At 56.3% G+C, this 13456-nt stretch overlaps 1 protein-coding gene across 1 annotated transcript; it reads left to right on the plus strand.

Moving 5' to 3' along the window:
- Window positions 1-523: 523 nt before the first annotated feature.
- On the plus strand, window positions 524-8668 carry SCN1B (sodium voltage-gated channel beta subunit 1; the record flags this gene model as incomplete). The annotated part of the gene is given in 6 exon segments (XM_079551038.1): window positions 524-690; window positions 3248-3488; window positions 5988-6046; window positions 6048-6062; window positions 6064-6128; window positions 8602-8668. Coding segments are annotated over 6 exon segments (614 nt in total), but the record flags the coding sequence as incomplete, so codon positions are not given.
- Between the last annotated feature and the right edge of the window lie 4788 nt (window positions 8669-13456).

The raw sequence follows: 13456 nt of genomic DNA on the forward strand, positions 1-13456 counted from the left end.
TAAAAACGACCCCCAAAACTTCCATTTTTTACCCCAAAATCTCCAATTTTTGGGGTTCCTCTCCCCCAACCCCCCTTAATGACATCATTAATATTGGGGGGGGGTCCATTTTTGGGTTCATTTTGGGTTTTTTCACCAATTTTGCGCCATGTAACACCTCAGAAGCTAAGCAGGGTCTGCCCCGTTCAGCCCTTGGATGGGTGACCCTAAAAACGACCCCCAAAACTTCCATTTTTCACCCCAAAATCCCCAATTTTGGGGGCTCCCCTAATTCTTCCCTCCTCCGCAGCCCCCCCCAGATTTCCCCATTAATATTTTTGGGTTCATTTTGGGGTTTTTCACCAATTTTCCCCCATGTAACACTTTAGAAGCTAAGCAGGGTCTGCCCCGTTCAGCCCTTGGATGGGTGACCTCAACCCACCCCGTTCCCTTCGAATCCCTCAAATCCCACTTTTTCACCCCAAACTTTTGGGGTCTCCTCTTTTAATTCTTTCCCCCTTCTTCCCCCCCACCCCCCCTACAGCTCCGGGGGTCCTGGGGGGCTGCGTCGAGGTGGATTCGGAGACAGAAGCTGTGCTGGGAGCTCCATTCAAACTGCTGTGCATCGCCTGCAAGCGACGCAGCGAGACCCCAGCGGAGGCTGAGGGGGAATGGTTCTTTAGGGCTGAGGGAGCCCCCGAGTTCACCAAGGTGATGGGGGGGGGGTTATGGGGGGATGTGGGGCATGGGGAAGGGGGGTGGGGGCGGTTATGGGGTGATTGGGGGGGGTTGTGGGGGGTTATGGGGTGATTGGGGGGCTGTGGTGTGAGGGGAGGGAATTAGGAGGGGAATGAGGGGGGTTATGGGGTGATTGGGGGGATTGTGGGGGGGTTATGGGGTGAGGGGAGGGGATTAGGAGGGGGATGAGGGGGGTTATGGGGTGATTGGGGGGGCTTATGGGGGGTTATGGGGTGAAGGGAGTGGGTTATGGGGTGATTGGGGAGGTTGTGGGGGGGTTATGGGGTGAATGGGGGGGTTATGGGGTGGTTGGGGGGGGTTATGGGGTGATTGGAGGGGGCTATGGAGAGTTATGGGGTGATTGGGGGGGTTGTGGGGGGGTTATGGGGTGATGGGAGGGGATTAGGAGGGGGGTAAGGGGGGTTATGGGGTGATTGGGGGGGCTTATGGGGGGTTAAGGGGTGAGGGGAGGTTATGGGGGGTTATGGGGTGATGGAGGGGGTTAGAGGGGGAGGAGGGGGCTTATGGGGTGGTTGGAGGGGGGTTTAAGAGGTTATGGGGTGATCGGAGGGGGGCCTGGGGGGGTTATGGGGTGGTTGGAGAGGGTTTGGGGGGGGTTATGGGGTGATGGGAGGGGGTTATGGGGGGTTATGGGATGATGGGAGGGGGCTATGGGGAGTTATGGGGTGATTGGGGGGGGTTATGGGGTGATGGGAGGGGGTTATGGGGGGTTATGGGGTGATGGGAGGGGGCTATGGGGAGTTATGGGGTGATTGGGGGGGGGTTATGGGGTGAAGGGAGTGGGTTATGGGGTGATGGGAGGGGGCTATGGGGAGTTATGGGGTGATTGGGGGGGGGTTATGGGGTGAAGGGAGGGGGTTATGGGGTGATTGGGGGGGGTTGTGGGGGGGTATAGGGTGAGTGGAGGGGGTTGTGGGGGGTTATGGGGTCATGGGAGGGGATTAGGAGGAGGATGAGGGGGGTTGTGGGGTGATTGGGGGATTGTGGGGGGGCTATGGGGTTATGGGGTGATTGGGAGGGATCTGGGGGGGTTATGGGGTGATTGGAGAGGGTTATGGGGGGGTAGGACGAGATGGGAGGGGGGTTGGGGGTAGGAGGGGGGTTATGGGGTGATTGGGGGGGGTTGTGGGGGGTTATGGGGTGATTGGGGGGTTATGGGGTGATGGGAGGGAATTAGGAGGGGGATGAGGGGGGTTGTGGGGTGATTGGGGGGGTTGTGGGGGAGTTATGGGGTGATTGCGGGGGGTTGTGGGGGGTTATGGGGTGATTGGGAGGGATTTGGGGGGGTTGTGGGGTGATTGGAGAGGGTTATGGGGGGTTAGGGCGAGATGGGAGGAGGGTTGGGGGTAGGAGGGGGGTTATGGGGTGAGGGGAGGGGGTTATGGGGGGTTATGGGGTGATTGGGGGGTTGTGGGGTGAGGGGAGGGAATTAGGAGGGGGATGCGGGGGGTTATGGGGTGATTGGGGGGGCTTATGGGGGTTATGGGGTGAGGGGAGGGGTTAGAGGGGGAGGAAGGGGCTTATGGGGTGGTTGGAGGGGGATGCATGGGGTTATGGGGTGATTGGGGGGGGTTGTGGGGGGGTTATGGGGTGATTGGCAGGGGATTGGAGGGGGTTATGGGGTGATTGGGGAGCATTCCTATGTGTCCCTATGGGGTCCCTATGGGTCTCTGTGGGTCTCTGTGGATCCCTATGGGGTCCCTATGGGGTCTCTGTCCCTATGGGTCCCTGTGGGTCCCTATGGGGTCCCTATGGGGCCTCTGTGTCCCTTTGGGTCCCTATGGGGTCCCTATGGGGTCTCTGTGTCCCTATGGGTCCCTATGGGTCTCTATGGGTCCCTATGCGTTCCTATGGGTCTCTCTGTGTCCCTGTGGATCCCTATGGTTTTCTATGGGTCTCTATGAGTCTCTATGGGTCTCTATGAGTCTCTATGGGTCCCTATGCATCTCTGTGCATCTCTATGGGTCTCTGTGGGTCTCTGTGGATCCCTATGGGGTCCCTATGGGGTCTCTGTCCCTATGGGTCCCTGTGGGTCCCTATGGGGTCCCTATGGGGCCTCTGTGTCCCTATGGGTCCCTATGGGGTCCCTATGGGGTCTCTGTGTCCCTATGAGTCCCTATGGGTCTCTATGGGTCCCTATGCATCCCTATGGGTCTCTATGGGTCCCTATGCGTTCCTATGGGTCTCTCTGTGTCCCTATGAGTCTCTATGGGTCCCTATGCGTTCCTATGGGTCCCTATTAATCTCTGTGCATCTCTATGGGTCTCTGTGGGTCTCTGTGTTCTTTTGGGTCTCTGTGGGTCTCTGTGCATTCCTGTGGGTCCCGATGGGTTTCTATGGGTCCTTTTGTGTTCCTATGGGTCCCTGTGGGTCTCTATGGGTCCCTATGGGTCTCTACGGGTTTCTGTTGGTCCCTACGCATCCCTATGGGTTTCTTCGGGTCCCTATGGATTTCTATGGATCTCTGTGGGTCTCAGCCCCACGCTTACGGCTCTCCGTCCCCCCGCAGATCCTCCACTACACCCCAGAGGAGGGCGCCTGGGTTGCCCCCGGCCCTTTCCGAGGGGTTCTGTCGTGGAATGGCTCCCGTGGGACTCGGGATATTCAGGACCTGTCTGTTCATCTGTCCGCTGTGGAGAGGCCCCACGCCGGGCTCTACGTCTGTCGCCTGCGTCGCAATCTCACCTTTGAGGGCTACACCTACAGCCTGGCCCGTAACAAGAGCGTGAAGCTGGCCGTGGTGGAGAAAGGTACTGTGCCTTTAAGAGAGCTGCGATGGGGGGGGTGGTACTGTGCCTTTAAGAGAGCTGGGGGGGCTGGGGGGTGGTACTGTGCCTTTAAAAGAGCTGGGATGGTTGGGGTGGTACTGTGCCTTTAAGAGAGCTGGGATGGTTGGGGTGGTACTGTGCCTTTAAGAGAGCTGGGGGGGCTGGGGGGTGGTACTGTGCCTTTAAGAGAGCTGGGGGGTGGGGGATGGTACTGTGCCTTTAAGAGAGCTGGGGAGGGGAGCAGTACTGGGCCTTTAAGAGAGCTGGGGGGTGGGGGATGGTACTGTGCCTTTAAGAGAGCTGGGATGGGGGGGGGTGGTACTGTGCCTTTAAGAGAGCTGGGGGCTGGGGAGTGGTACTGTGCCTTTAAGAGAGCTGGGATGGTTGGGATGGTACTGTGCCTTTAAGAGAGCTGGGGGCTGGGGAGTGGTACTGTGCCTTTAAGAGAGCTGGGGGGGAAGTGGTACTGTAACTTTAAGAGAGTGAGGGGGGAGTTGTACTGTTCCTTTAAGAGAGTTGGTTGGGGGGAGCAGTACTGTGACTTCAAGAGAGTGGTACTGTGCCTTTAAGAGAGCTGGGATGGGGGGGGTGGTACTGTGCCTTTAAGAGAGCTGGGATGGGGGGTGGTACTGTGCCTTTAAGAGAGCTGGGATGGGGGGTGGTACTGTGCCTTTAAGAGAGCTGGGATGGTTGGGGTGGTACTGTGCCTTTAAGAGAGCTGGGGGCTGGGGGGTGGTACTGTGCCTTTAAGAGAGCTGGGAGAGGAGTGGTACTGTGCCTTTAAGAGAGCTGGAGGAGTGGTACTGTGCCTTTAAGAGAGCTGGAGGAGTGGTACTGTGCCTTTAAGAGAATGGGGTGGGGTGGGTGGAGGGGGGGCGTGGCTTAAGGGGGGCATGGCCTGAGGGAGGGGGGTTGGGAGGTGGGGTGTGTGGGGTTGGAGGGGTTTGTGGGGTAGTGTTGCTTTAAGGGGGCGTGGCTTAAGGAGGGGGCGTGGCCTGGGCGGGTGAGAGGTGGGAAGAGGGTGGGGTTGGGGGGGGGGGTTGAGGGGGTGCTGTTGCTTTAAGGGATCGGGGGACGGGGTTGTAGGGGTGGGATTGGAGTTGGAGGGGTTGAAAAAGGGACGCTGTTGCTTTAAGAGGGCGTGGCTTAAGGAGGGGGCGTGTCCTGATTGGCTGATGGGTGATGGGTGGGAGGTGGAAGGGTTGGGAGGGGGGGAAGGGAGGGTTTAAGGGGGGGGACTGTGGCTTTAAGGGGACGTGGCTAAGGGGGAGGGGCGTGGCTAAAGGGGAAGGGGTGTGGCTTAGTGTGAAGGGGGCGTGGCCTATTCCCAAGCACTGGAGGTGTCCATAGGGTGTTGCAATGGGGAATGGAGGGGGCGGGGGTTGGGGGGTGTGGCTTGTACATAGGGGGCGTGGCCAAAGTCCAAAAGGGGCGTGGCGTAGAAGGGGGGGGCATAGGGGGCGTGGCCAAAGTCCAAAAGGGGCGTGGCGTAGAAGGGGGGGGAGGAGGGGAGAGTGGAGATTGGGGGGCGTGGCTTACACGAGTGGGCGTGGCCTACGCGGGAAGAGGCGTGGCTTTGAGTTAAGGGGGTGTGGCCTAAACTAAAGCACTTTCGATGTCTATGGGGCTTCACTATGGGGAATGGGTGGTTGGGGGGGTGGGAGGCGTGGCTTGATAGGAGGGGGCGTGGCTTGCGAGCATGGGCGTGTCCAAAGCTAGAAGGGGCGTGGCTTTATATTAAGGAGGCGTGGCCTGTTTCCAAAGCACTGGGGATGCCCACAGGGCTTTGCAATGGGGAAGGTGGGTTGGGGGTGGGGGATAGGGGGCGTGGCTTAAACTGCTGGGCGTGGTCTATGCAGGAAGGGGCGTGGCTTTGTGTTAAGGGGGGTGTGGCCTATTCTCAAGCACTGAAGCTGTCCATAGGGCTTTGCTATGGAGAATGGGGGGGGAGTTGGGGGGTGGGAGGCGTGGCTTGTACAAAAGGGGCGTGGCTTGCGTGTCCAAAGCCGGAAGGGGGCGTGGCTTTATATTAAGGAGGCGTGGCCTGTTTCCAAGGCACTGGGTGATGCCCCACAGGGGCTTTGCAATGGGGAATGGGGGTTGGGGGTAGGGGATAGGGGGCGTGGCTTAAACTGCTGGGCGTGGTCTATGCAGGAAGGGGCGTGGCTTTGTGTTAAGGGGGGTGTGGGCCTATTCTCAAGCACTGAAGCTGTCCATAGGACTTTGCTATGGAGAATGGGGGGGAAGTTGGGGGGTGGGAGGCGTGGCTTGAAAGAAAGGGGCGTGGCTTGCGTTGTCCAAAGCCGGAAGGGGGCGTGGCTTCATATTAAGGGGGCGTGGCCTATTCCCAAAGCACTGGTGATGCCCACAGGGCTTTGCAATGGGGAAAGGGGGTTGGGGATGGGGGTGGCTTGCACGACGGGGGCGTGGCTTACACGAGGGGGCGTGGCTTACATGAGGGGGCGTGGCTTGCACCGACAGAGAGGCGGGACCTGGCGAGCATCGTGTCGGAGGTGCTGATGTACGTCCTGATCGTGCTGCCTCACCCTTTGGCTGGGCGGCTGAGATGCTGTATTGCTACAGGAAAGTGGCTGCTGCCTCTGCGCCGCCCCCAGACAGCGCGTGAGTTTGTGGGGGGGGGGGGGAAGGGGGGTCTGGGGGGGGGCAATAGGGGGAGTGGGGGGGGGGGGTGGTAGTGGGGGAAGTGGGGGGATGTGGTGGGATGGGGAGGATGGGGGGAAGTGGGGGGATGGGGGGGGGGGGAATGGGGAATGGGGGGGAGGGATGGGAGGGAGGGGGCAATGGGGGGCAATGGGGGAGGTGGGGGGATGTGGGGAGGGATGGGGGGATGGGGGGCCATGGGGGGGGGAGTGGGAGGGGGGGTGGTAGTTGGGGGAAGTGGGGGGATGTGGTGGGATGGGGGGGATGGGGGAAGTGGGGGGATGGGGGGGGTGGGGAATGGGGAATGGGGGGAGGGATGGGGGGGAGGGGGCAATGGGGGGTAATGGGGGAGGTGGGGGGATGTGGGGAGGGATGGGGGGATGGGGGCAATGGGGGTGAGTGGGAGGGGGGGTGGTAGTGGGGGAAGTGGGGGGATGTGGTGGGATGGGGGGGATGGGGGGCCATGGGGGAGGTGGGGGATGGGGGGTGGGGAATGGGGGGGAGGGATGGGGGGGAGGGGGCAATGGGGGGTAATGGGGGAGGTGGGGGGATGTGGGAGGGATGGGGGGATGGGGGGCAATGGGGGAGGTTAATTATGGTAATGGGGGAATTGGGGTGGAATTAGGGTAATTAAGGTAATGAAGTTGGGGGGGGGTTGTGGGAATTGGGGGTAATTACGGTAATGGGATGTTTTTGGGGGGTAATTACGGTAATGAATTTGGGGGGTGGATTGTGGGAATTGGGGGTAATTACGGTAATTGGGTTGTTTTGGGGGTAATTACGGTAATGAATTTGGGGTGGATTATGGGAATTGAGGGTAATTACGGTAATGGGGAATTGCGGGGGAATTAGGGTAATTACGGTAATGAATTTGGGGGAATTGTGGGAATTGGGGGTAATTACGGTAAGGGCCAATTGGGGGTAATTACGGTAATGGTGGTAATTGGGGGTAATTACGGTAATGAATTTAGAGGGGGGTTGTGGGAATTGGGAGTAATTACGGTAATGGGGTAATTGGGTGTAATTACGGTAATGAATTTAGGGAGTGGATTGTGGGAATTGGGGTAATTACGGTAATGAGTTTGGGGGGGGATTATGGGAATTGGGGGTGATTACGGTATTGAATTTAGGGGGGGATTGTGGGAATTGGGGGTAATTACGGTAAGGGCAAATTGGGGGTAATTACGGTAATGGCGGTAATTGGGGGTAATTACGGTAATGAATTTGGGGGGTGGATTGTGGGAATTGGGGGTAATTACGGTAATTGGGGTGTTTTGGGGGGTAATTACGGTTATGACTTTAGGGAGTGGATTGTTGGAATTGGGAGTAATTACGGTACTGAATTTGGGGGGGTTGTGGGAATTGGGGGTAATTAAGGTAATGAATTTGGGCGGTGGATTGTGCGAATTGGGGGTAATTATGGCAATGAATTTGGGGGGTGGATTGTGGGAATTGGTGGTAATTACGGTAATGAATTTGTGGGGAGGCTCATGGGAATTGGGGGTAATTACGGTAATTGGGGTATTTTGGGGGTAATTACGGTAATGAATTTGGGGTGGATTATGGGAATTGAGGGTAATTACGGTAGTGGAGAATTGCATGGGAATTAGGGTAATTATGGTAATAAAGTTGGGGGAATTGTGGGAATTGGGAGTAATTACGGTAATGGCCAATTGGGGGTAATTACGGTAATGGTGGTAATTGGGGGTAATTACGGTAATGAATTTGGGAGGTGGATTGTGGGAATTGGGGGTAATTACGGTAATTGGGTTGTTTTGGGGGGTAATTACGGTAATGAATTTGGGGGGGTTGTGGGAATTGGGGGTAATTACGGTAATTGGGGTGTTTTGGGGGGTAATTATGGTAATTAATTTGGGAGGTGGATTGTGGGAATTGGGAGTAATTATGGTAATTGGGGTGTTTTGGGGGGTAATTATGGTAATTAATTTGGGGGGTGGATTGTGGGAATTGGGAGTAATTATGGTAATTGGGGTGTTTTGGGGGGTAATTACGGTAATGAATTGGGGGGTGGATTGTGGGAATTGGGGGTAATTACGGTAATTGGGGTGTTTTGGGGGGTAATTACGGTAATGAATTTGGGGGGTGGATTGTGGGAATTGGGGGTAATTACGGTAATTGGGGTGTTTTGGGGGGTAATTACGGTAATGAATTTGGGGGGGTTGTGGGAATTGGTTGGGTTGTTTTGGGGGGTAATTACGGTAATGAATTTGGGGGGTGGATTGTGGGAATTGGGGGTAATTATGGTAATTGGGTTGTTTTGGGGGGTAATTACGGTAATGAATTTGGGGGGTGGATTGTGGGAATTGGGGGTAATTACGGTAACGGGGGTCTTTTTGGGGCCTTTTTGGGGTATTTGGGGGCGTTTTTCACCCTGACCCCATTATTTTTCTCTCCCCCCCCCCCCCCCCCCCAGCTCCGAATACCTGGCCATCACCTCCGAGAGCAAAGAGAACTGCGCCGGGGTGCAGGTGGCCGAGTAGCACCCATGGGTGCTCTCCCCCCCCCCCCCCCATCCCCACCCCATGCAATAAATCCCCCCCCCCCCACACTTGGGGTGCTGGGGGAAGGGAGGGGGGGGGGGTGAAGGGTTGGCACGGGTCCCTCCCCCCCCCTCCCCCCCTCCCCCCCCCACCCATGGGTGCTGCCTTAAATGATAACGGGGCTTGGGGGGCGCCCATGGGTGCTCGTGTGCAATAAATGGGGTCTGGGGGCAGCCGTGGGTGCTCCTATGAAGCATCTGGGGGCACCCATGGGTGCTGCCTGAAAAGATACTGGGTTTGGGAGCACCCATGGGTGCTCTTACAAAGGATTTTGGGGCACCCATGGGTGCTGCCTTAAGGAATATGGGATTTGGGGGCACCCATGGGTGCTCATGTGCAATAAATGGGGTTTGGGGGCAGCTGTGGGGGCTCTTAGAAAGGATTTGGGGGGCACCCATGGGTGCTCGTGTGCAATAAATGGGGTCTGGGGGCACCCATGGGTGCTGCTATGAAGGATTTGGGGGCACCCATGGGTGCTGCCTTACATGATATGGGATTTGGGGGCACCCATGGGTGCTGCCTTAAGGAATACGGGATTTGGGGGCACCCATGGGTGCTCATGTGCAATAAATGGGGTCTGGGGGCACCCGTGGGTGCTCCTATGAAGGATCTGGGGGCACCCATGGGTGCTGCCTGAAAAGATACTGGGTTTGGGAGCACCCATGGGTGCTCTTACAAAGGATTTTGGGGCACCCATGGGTGCTGCCTTAAGGAATATGGGATTTGGGGGCACCCATGGGTGCTCATGTGCAATAAATGGGGTTTGGGGGCAGCTGTGGGGGCTCTTAGAAAGGATTTGGGGGGCACCCATGGGTGCTCGTGTGCAATAAATGGGGTCTGGGGGCACCCATGGGTGCTGCTATGAAGGATTTGGGGGCACCCATGGGTGCTGCCTTACATGATATGGGATTTGGGGGCACCCATGGGTGCTGCCTTAAGGAATACGGGATTTGGGGGCACCCATGGGTGCTCATGTGCAATAAATGGGGTCTGGGGGCACCCGTGGGTGCTCCTATGAAGGATCTGGGGGCACCCATGGGTGCTGCCTGAAAAGATACTGGGTTTGGGAGCACCCATGGGTGCTCTTACAAAGGATTTTGGGGCACCCATGGGTGCTGCCTTAAGGAATACGGGATTTGGGGGCACCCATGGGTGCTCGTGTGCAATAAATGGGGTCTGGGGGCACCCATGGGTGCTCCTATGAAGGATTTGGGGGCACCCATGGGTGCTGCCTTAAGGAATACGGGATTTGGGGGCACCCATGGGTGCTCATGTGCAATAAATGGGGTCTGGGGGCAGCCGTGGGTGCTCCTATGAAGGATCTGGGGGCACCCATGGGTGCTGCCCTAAAAGATACTGGGTTTGGGAGCATCCATGGGTGCTCTTATGAAGGATTTGGGGGCTCCTATGAAGGATCTGGGGGCACCCATGGGTGCTGCCTTAAAAGAGGGGGCACCTATGGGTGCTCACGTGCAATACATGGGGTCTGGGGGCACCCATGGGTGCTCCTGTAAATGATTTGGGGGCACCCATGGGTGCTGCCTTACATGATACGGGATTTTGGGGCACCCATGGGTGCTCATGTGCAATAAATGGGGTCTGGGGGCACCCGTGGGTGCTCCAATAAAGGGTTTGGGGGCACCCATGGGTGCTGCCCGAAAAGAGACAGGATTTGGGGGCACCCATGGGTGCTCCTATGGCCTAAATTGTATCTGGGGGCATCCATGGGTGCTGCTTTGATGTATTTAGGATTTGGGGCACCCATGGGTGCTCATGTGAGATAAATGGGGTCTGTGGGCACCCATGGGTGATCCTATGGAATAAATGGGGTCCGGGGGCACCTATGGGTGCTGCTATGGGTTAAATGGGATCCATGGGCAGCTATGGGTGCTGCTGTGGAGGATTTGGGGGCACCCATGGGTGCTCCTCACTAATATTCAGGTTCTGGGGGCATCCATGGGTGCTCCTGCGCAATAATTGGGATCGGGGGGCACCCATGGGTGCTGCTATGGGATAAATGGGATCTATGGGCACCCATGGGTGCTTCTGTGGGATTAATGGAATCCGCAGCACCCATGGGTGCTGCTATAGGATAAATGGGGTCTGATGGCACCTATGGGTCCTTCTATGGAGTAAATGGGGTCTGGGGGCACCCATGGGTGCTGCTATGGGATAAGTGGGATCCTGGGGCACCCATGGGTGCTGCTATGGAGGATTTGGGATCTGGGGGCACCCATGGGATCTTCTATGGAATAAATGGTGTCTGATGGCACCCATGGGTGTTGCTGTGGATTAATTGGGATCCAGGGGCACCCATGGGTGCTGCTATGGGATAAATGGTGTCTGATGGCACCCATGGGTGCTGCTATGGAATAAATGGGGTCTGGTGGCACCCATGGGTGCTGCTATAGGATAAATGGGGTCTGGGGGCACCCATGGGTGCTGCTATGGAATAAATGGGATCTGGGGACACCCATGGGTGCTGCTATGAGATAAATGGGGTCTGATGGCACCCATGGGTGCTTCTATGGATTAAATGGAATCCAGGGGCACCCATGGGTGCTGCTGTAGGATAAATGGGGTCTGATGGCACCCATGGGTGCTGCTATGGGATAAATGGGGTCTGATGGCACCCATGGGTGCTTCTATGGATTAAATGGGATCCTGGGGCACTGATGAGTGCTGCTATGGAATAAATGGGGCCTGGGGGCACCCATGGGTGCTGCTATGGGATAAATGGGATCTGACCGGCACCCATGGGTGCTTCTATGGATTAAATGGGATCCAGGGGCACCCATGGGTGCTGCTATGAAATAAATGGGATCTGACCAGCACCCATGGGTGCTGCTGTGGATTAAATGGGATCCAGGGGCACCCATGGGTGCTGCTATATGATAAATGGGGTCTGATGGCATCCATGGGTGCTGCTATAGAATAAACGGGATCCAGGGGCACCCGTGGGTGCTTCTATGAGATAAATGGGGTCTGGGGGCACCCATGGGTGCTGCTATAGGATAAATGGGGTCTGATGGCACCCATGGGTGCTGCTATGGGATAAATGGGATCCAGGGGCACCCATGGGTGCTGCTATGAGATAAATGGGGTCTGGGGGCACCTATGGGTACTTCTATGGATTAAATGGGATCCAGGGGCACCCATGGGTGCTGCTATAGGAGGATTTGGGATCCAGGGGCACCCATGGGTGCTGCTATGAGATAAATGGGGTCTGATGGCACCCATGGGTGCTTCTATGGATTAAATGGGATCCAGGGGCACCCATGGGTGCTGCTATAGGATGAATGGGGTCTGATGGCACCCATGGGTGCTGCTATAGAATAAACGGGATCCAGGGGCACTGATGAGTGCTGCTATGGAATAAATGGGGCCTGGGGGCACCCATGGGTGCTGCTATGGGATAAATGGGGTCCGGGGGCACCCATGGGTGCTGCTATAGGCTAAATGGGGTCTGATGTCACCCATGGGTGCTTCTATGGATTAAATGGGATCCAGGGGCACCCATGGGTGCTGCTATGAGATAAATGGGGTCTGGGGGCACCTATGGGTACTTCTATGGATTAAATGGGATCCAGGGGCACCCATGGGTGCTTCTATGGATTAAATGGGATCCAGGGGCACCCATGGGTGCTGCTATAGGATAAATGGGGTCTGATGTCACCCATGGGTGCTGCTATGGGATTAAATGGGATCCAGGGGCACCCATGGGTGCTGCTATAGGATAAATGGGGTCTGATGGCACCCATGGGTGCTGCTATGGGATAAATGGGATCCAGGGGCACCCATGGGTGCTGCTATGGAATGAATGGGGTCTGATGGCACCCATGGGTGCTGCTATGGAATGAATGGGATCCAGGGGCACCCATGGGTGTCATTTTTTGAGCCAAATTCTTCCGATTCCGGGTCTCCGAATGGTCTTAACTCATTAATTATTAGCACTATGAATATGAATATTTATTATTATGATTATTTATTGTAATTTTTTGCATGGGCGCCGCCTCCATTTTTTTTTCGGTTGTTTTTTTGGGGGGGGGGGGGGGGCGAAAAAAAATGAGGCAAAAAAAAAGCGATTTTTGGGGCTTTTTTTTTTGCAAGGGGGGCAATAATTATTATAATGAGGATGCAAATTGGGGGATTATGGGAGTTTTTGGGGGGTAATTTGGGGTTTTTTTGGGGGGGAAAAAGGAAATTTAGGGATTTATTCCCCCCCCCCCCCACTGAATTTTGGGGGTAAAAAAGGGGAAAAGCAGGAAATAGTGGGGGGGATGTAAATGATATGCAAATGAGCGGGCTTGTATGCGAATGAGACGGGATGGGAAATGTGCAATGCGAAACAGGGGGGGTTTGGGGGGGGGGGGGTGGTGTATGCAAATGAGCGGGCTTGTATGCAAATGAGCCGGGATGGAAAATGTGCAATGCGAAATGGGGGAGGGGGGGGGGGCGTGGTATGCAAATGAGATGGTAATGAGGGGGGTGGGGGGCATTATGGGGTTTTGGGGGCGTTTTGGGGTTTTTATGGGATTTTTGGGGGTAATTTGGGGCTTTTGGGGGATTTTGGGGGTTTTTGGAGGCGATTTTGGGGCAGTTTGGGGAATTTTGGGGCGTTTTGGGGATATTTGAGAGTTTTTTGGGGATTTTTGGGGGCTTTTTGGGGTCATTTTGGGTTTTTATGGGATTTTTGGGGTCATTTTGGTTTTTTGGGGGATTTTTGTG

This window comes from Tetrao urogallus (assembly GCF_951394365.1).
Source record: "Tetrao urogallus genome assembly, contig: scaffold_120, whole genome shotgun sequence".
NCBI lineage: Eukaryota > Metazoa > Chordata > Aves > Galliformes > Phasianidae > Tetrao > Tetrao urogallus.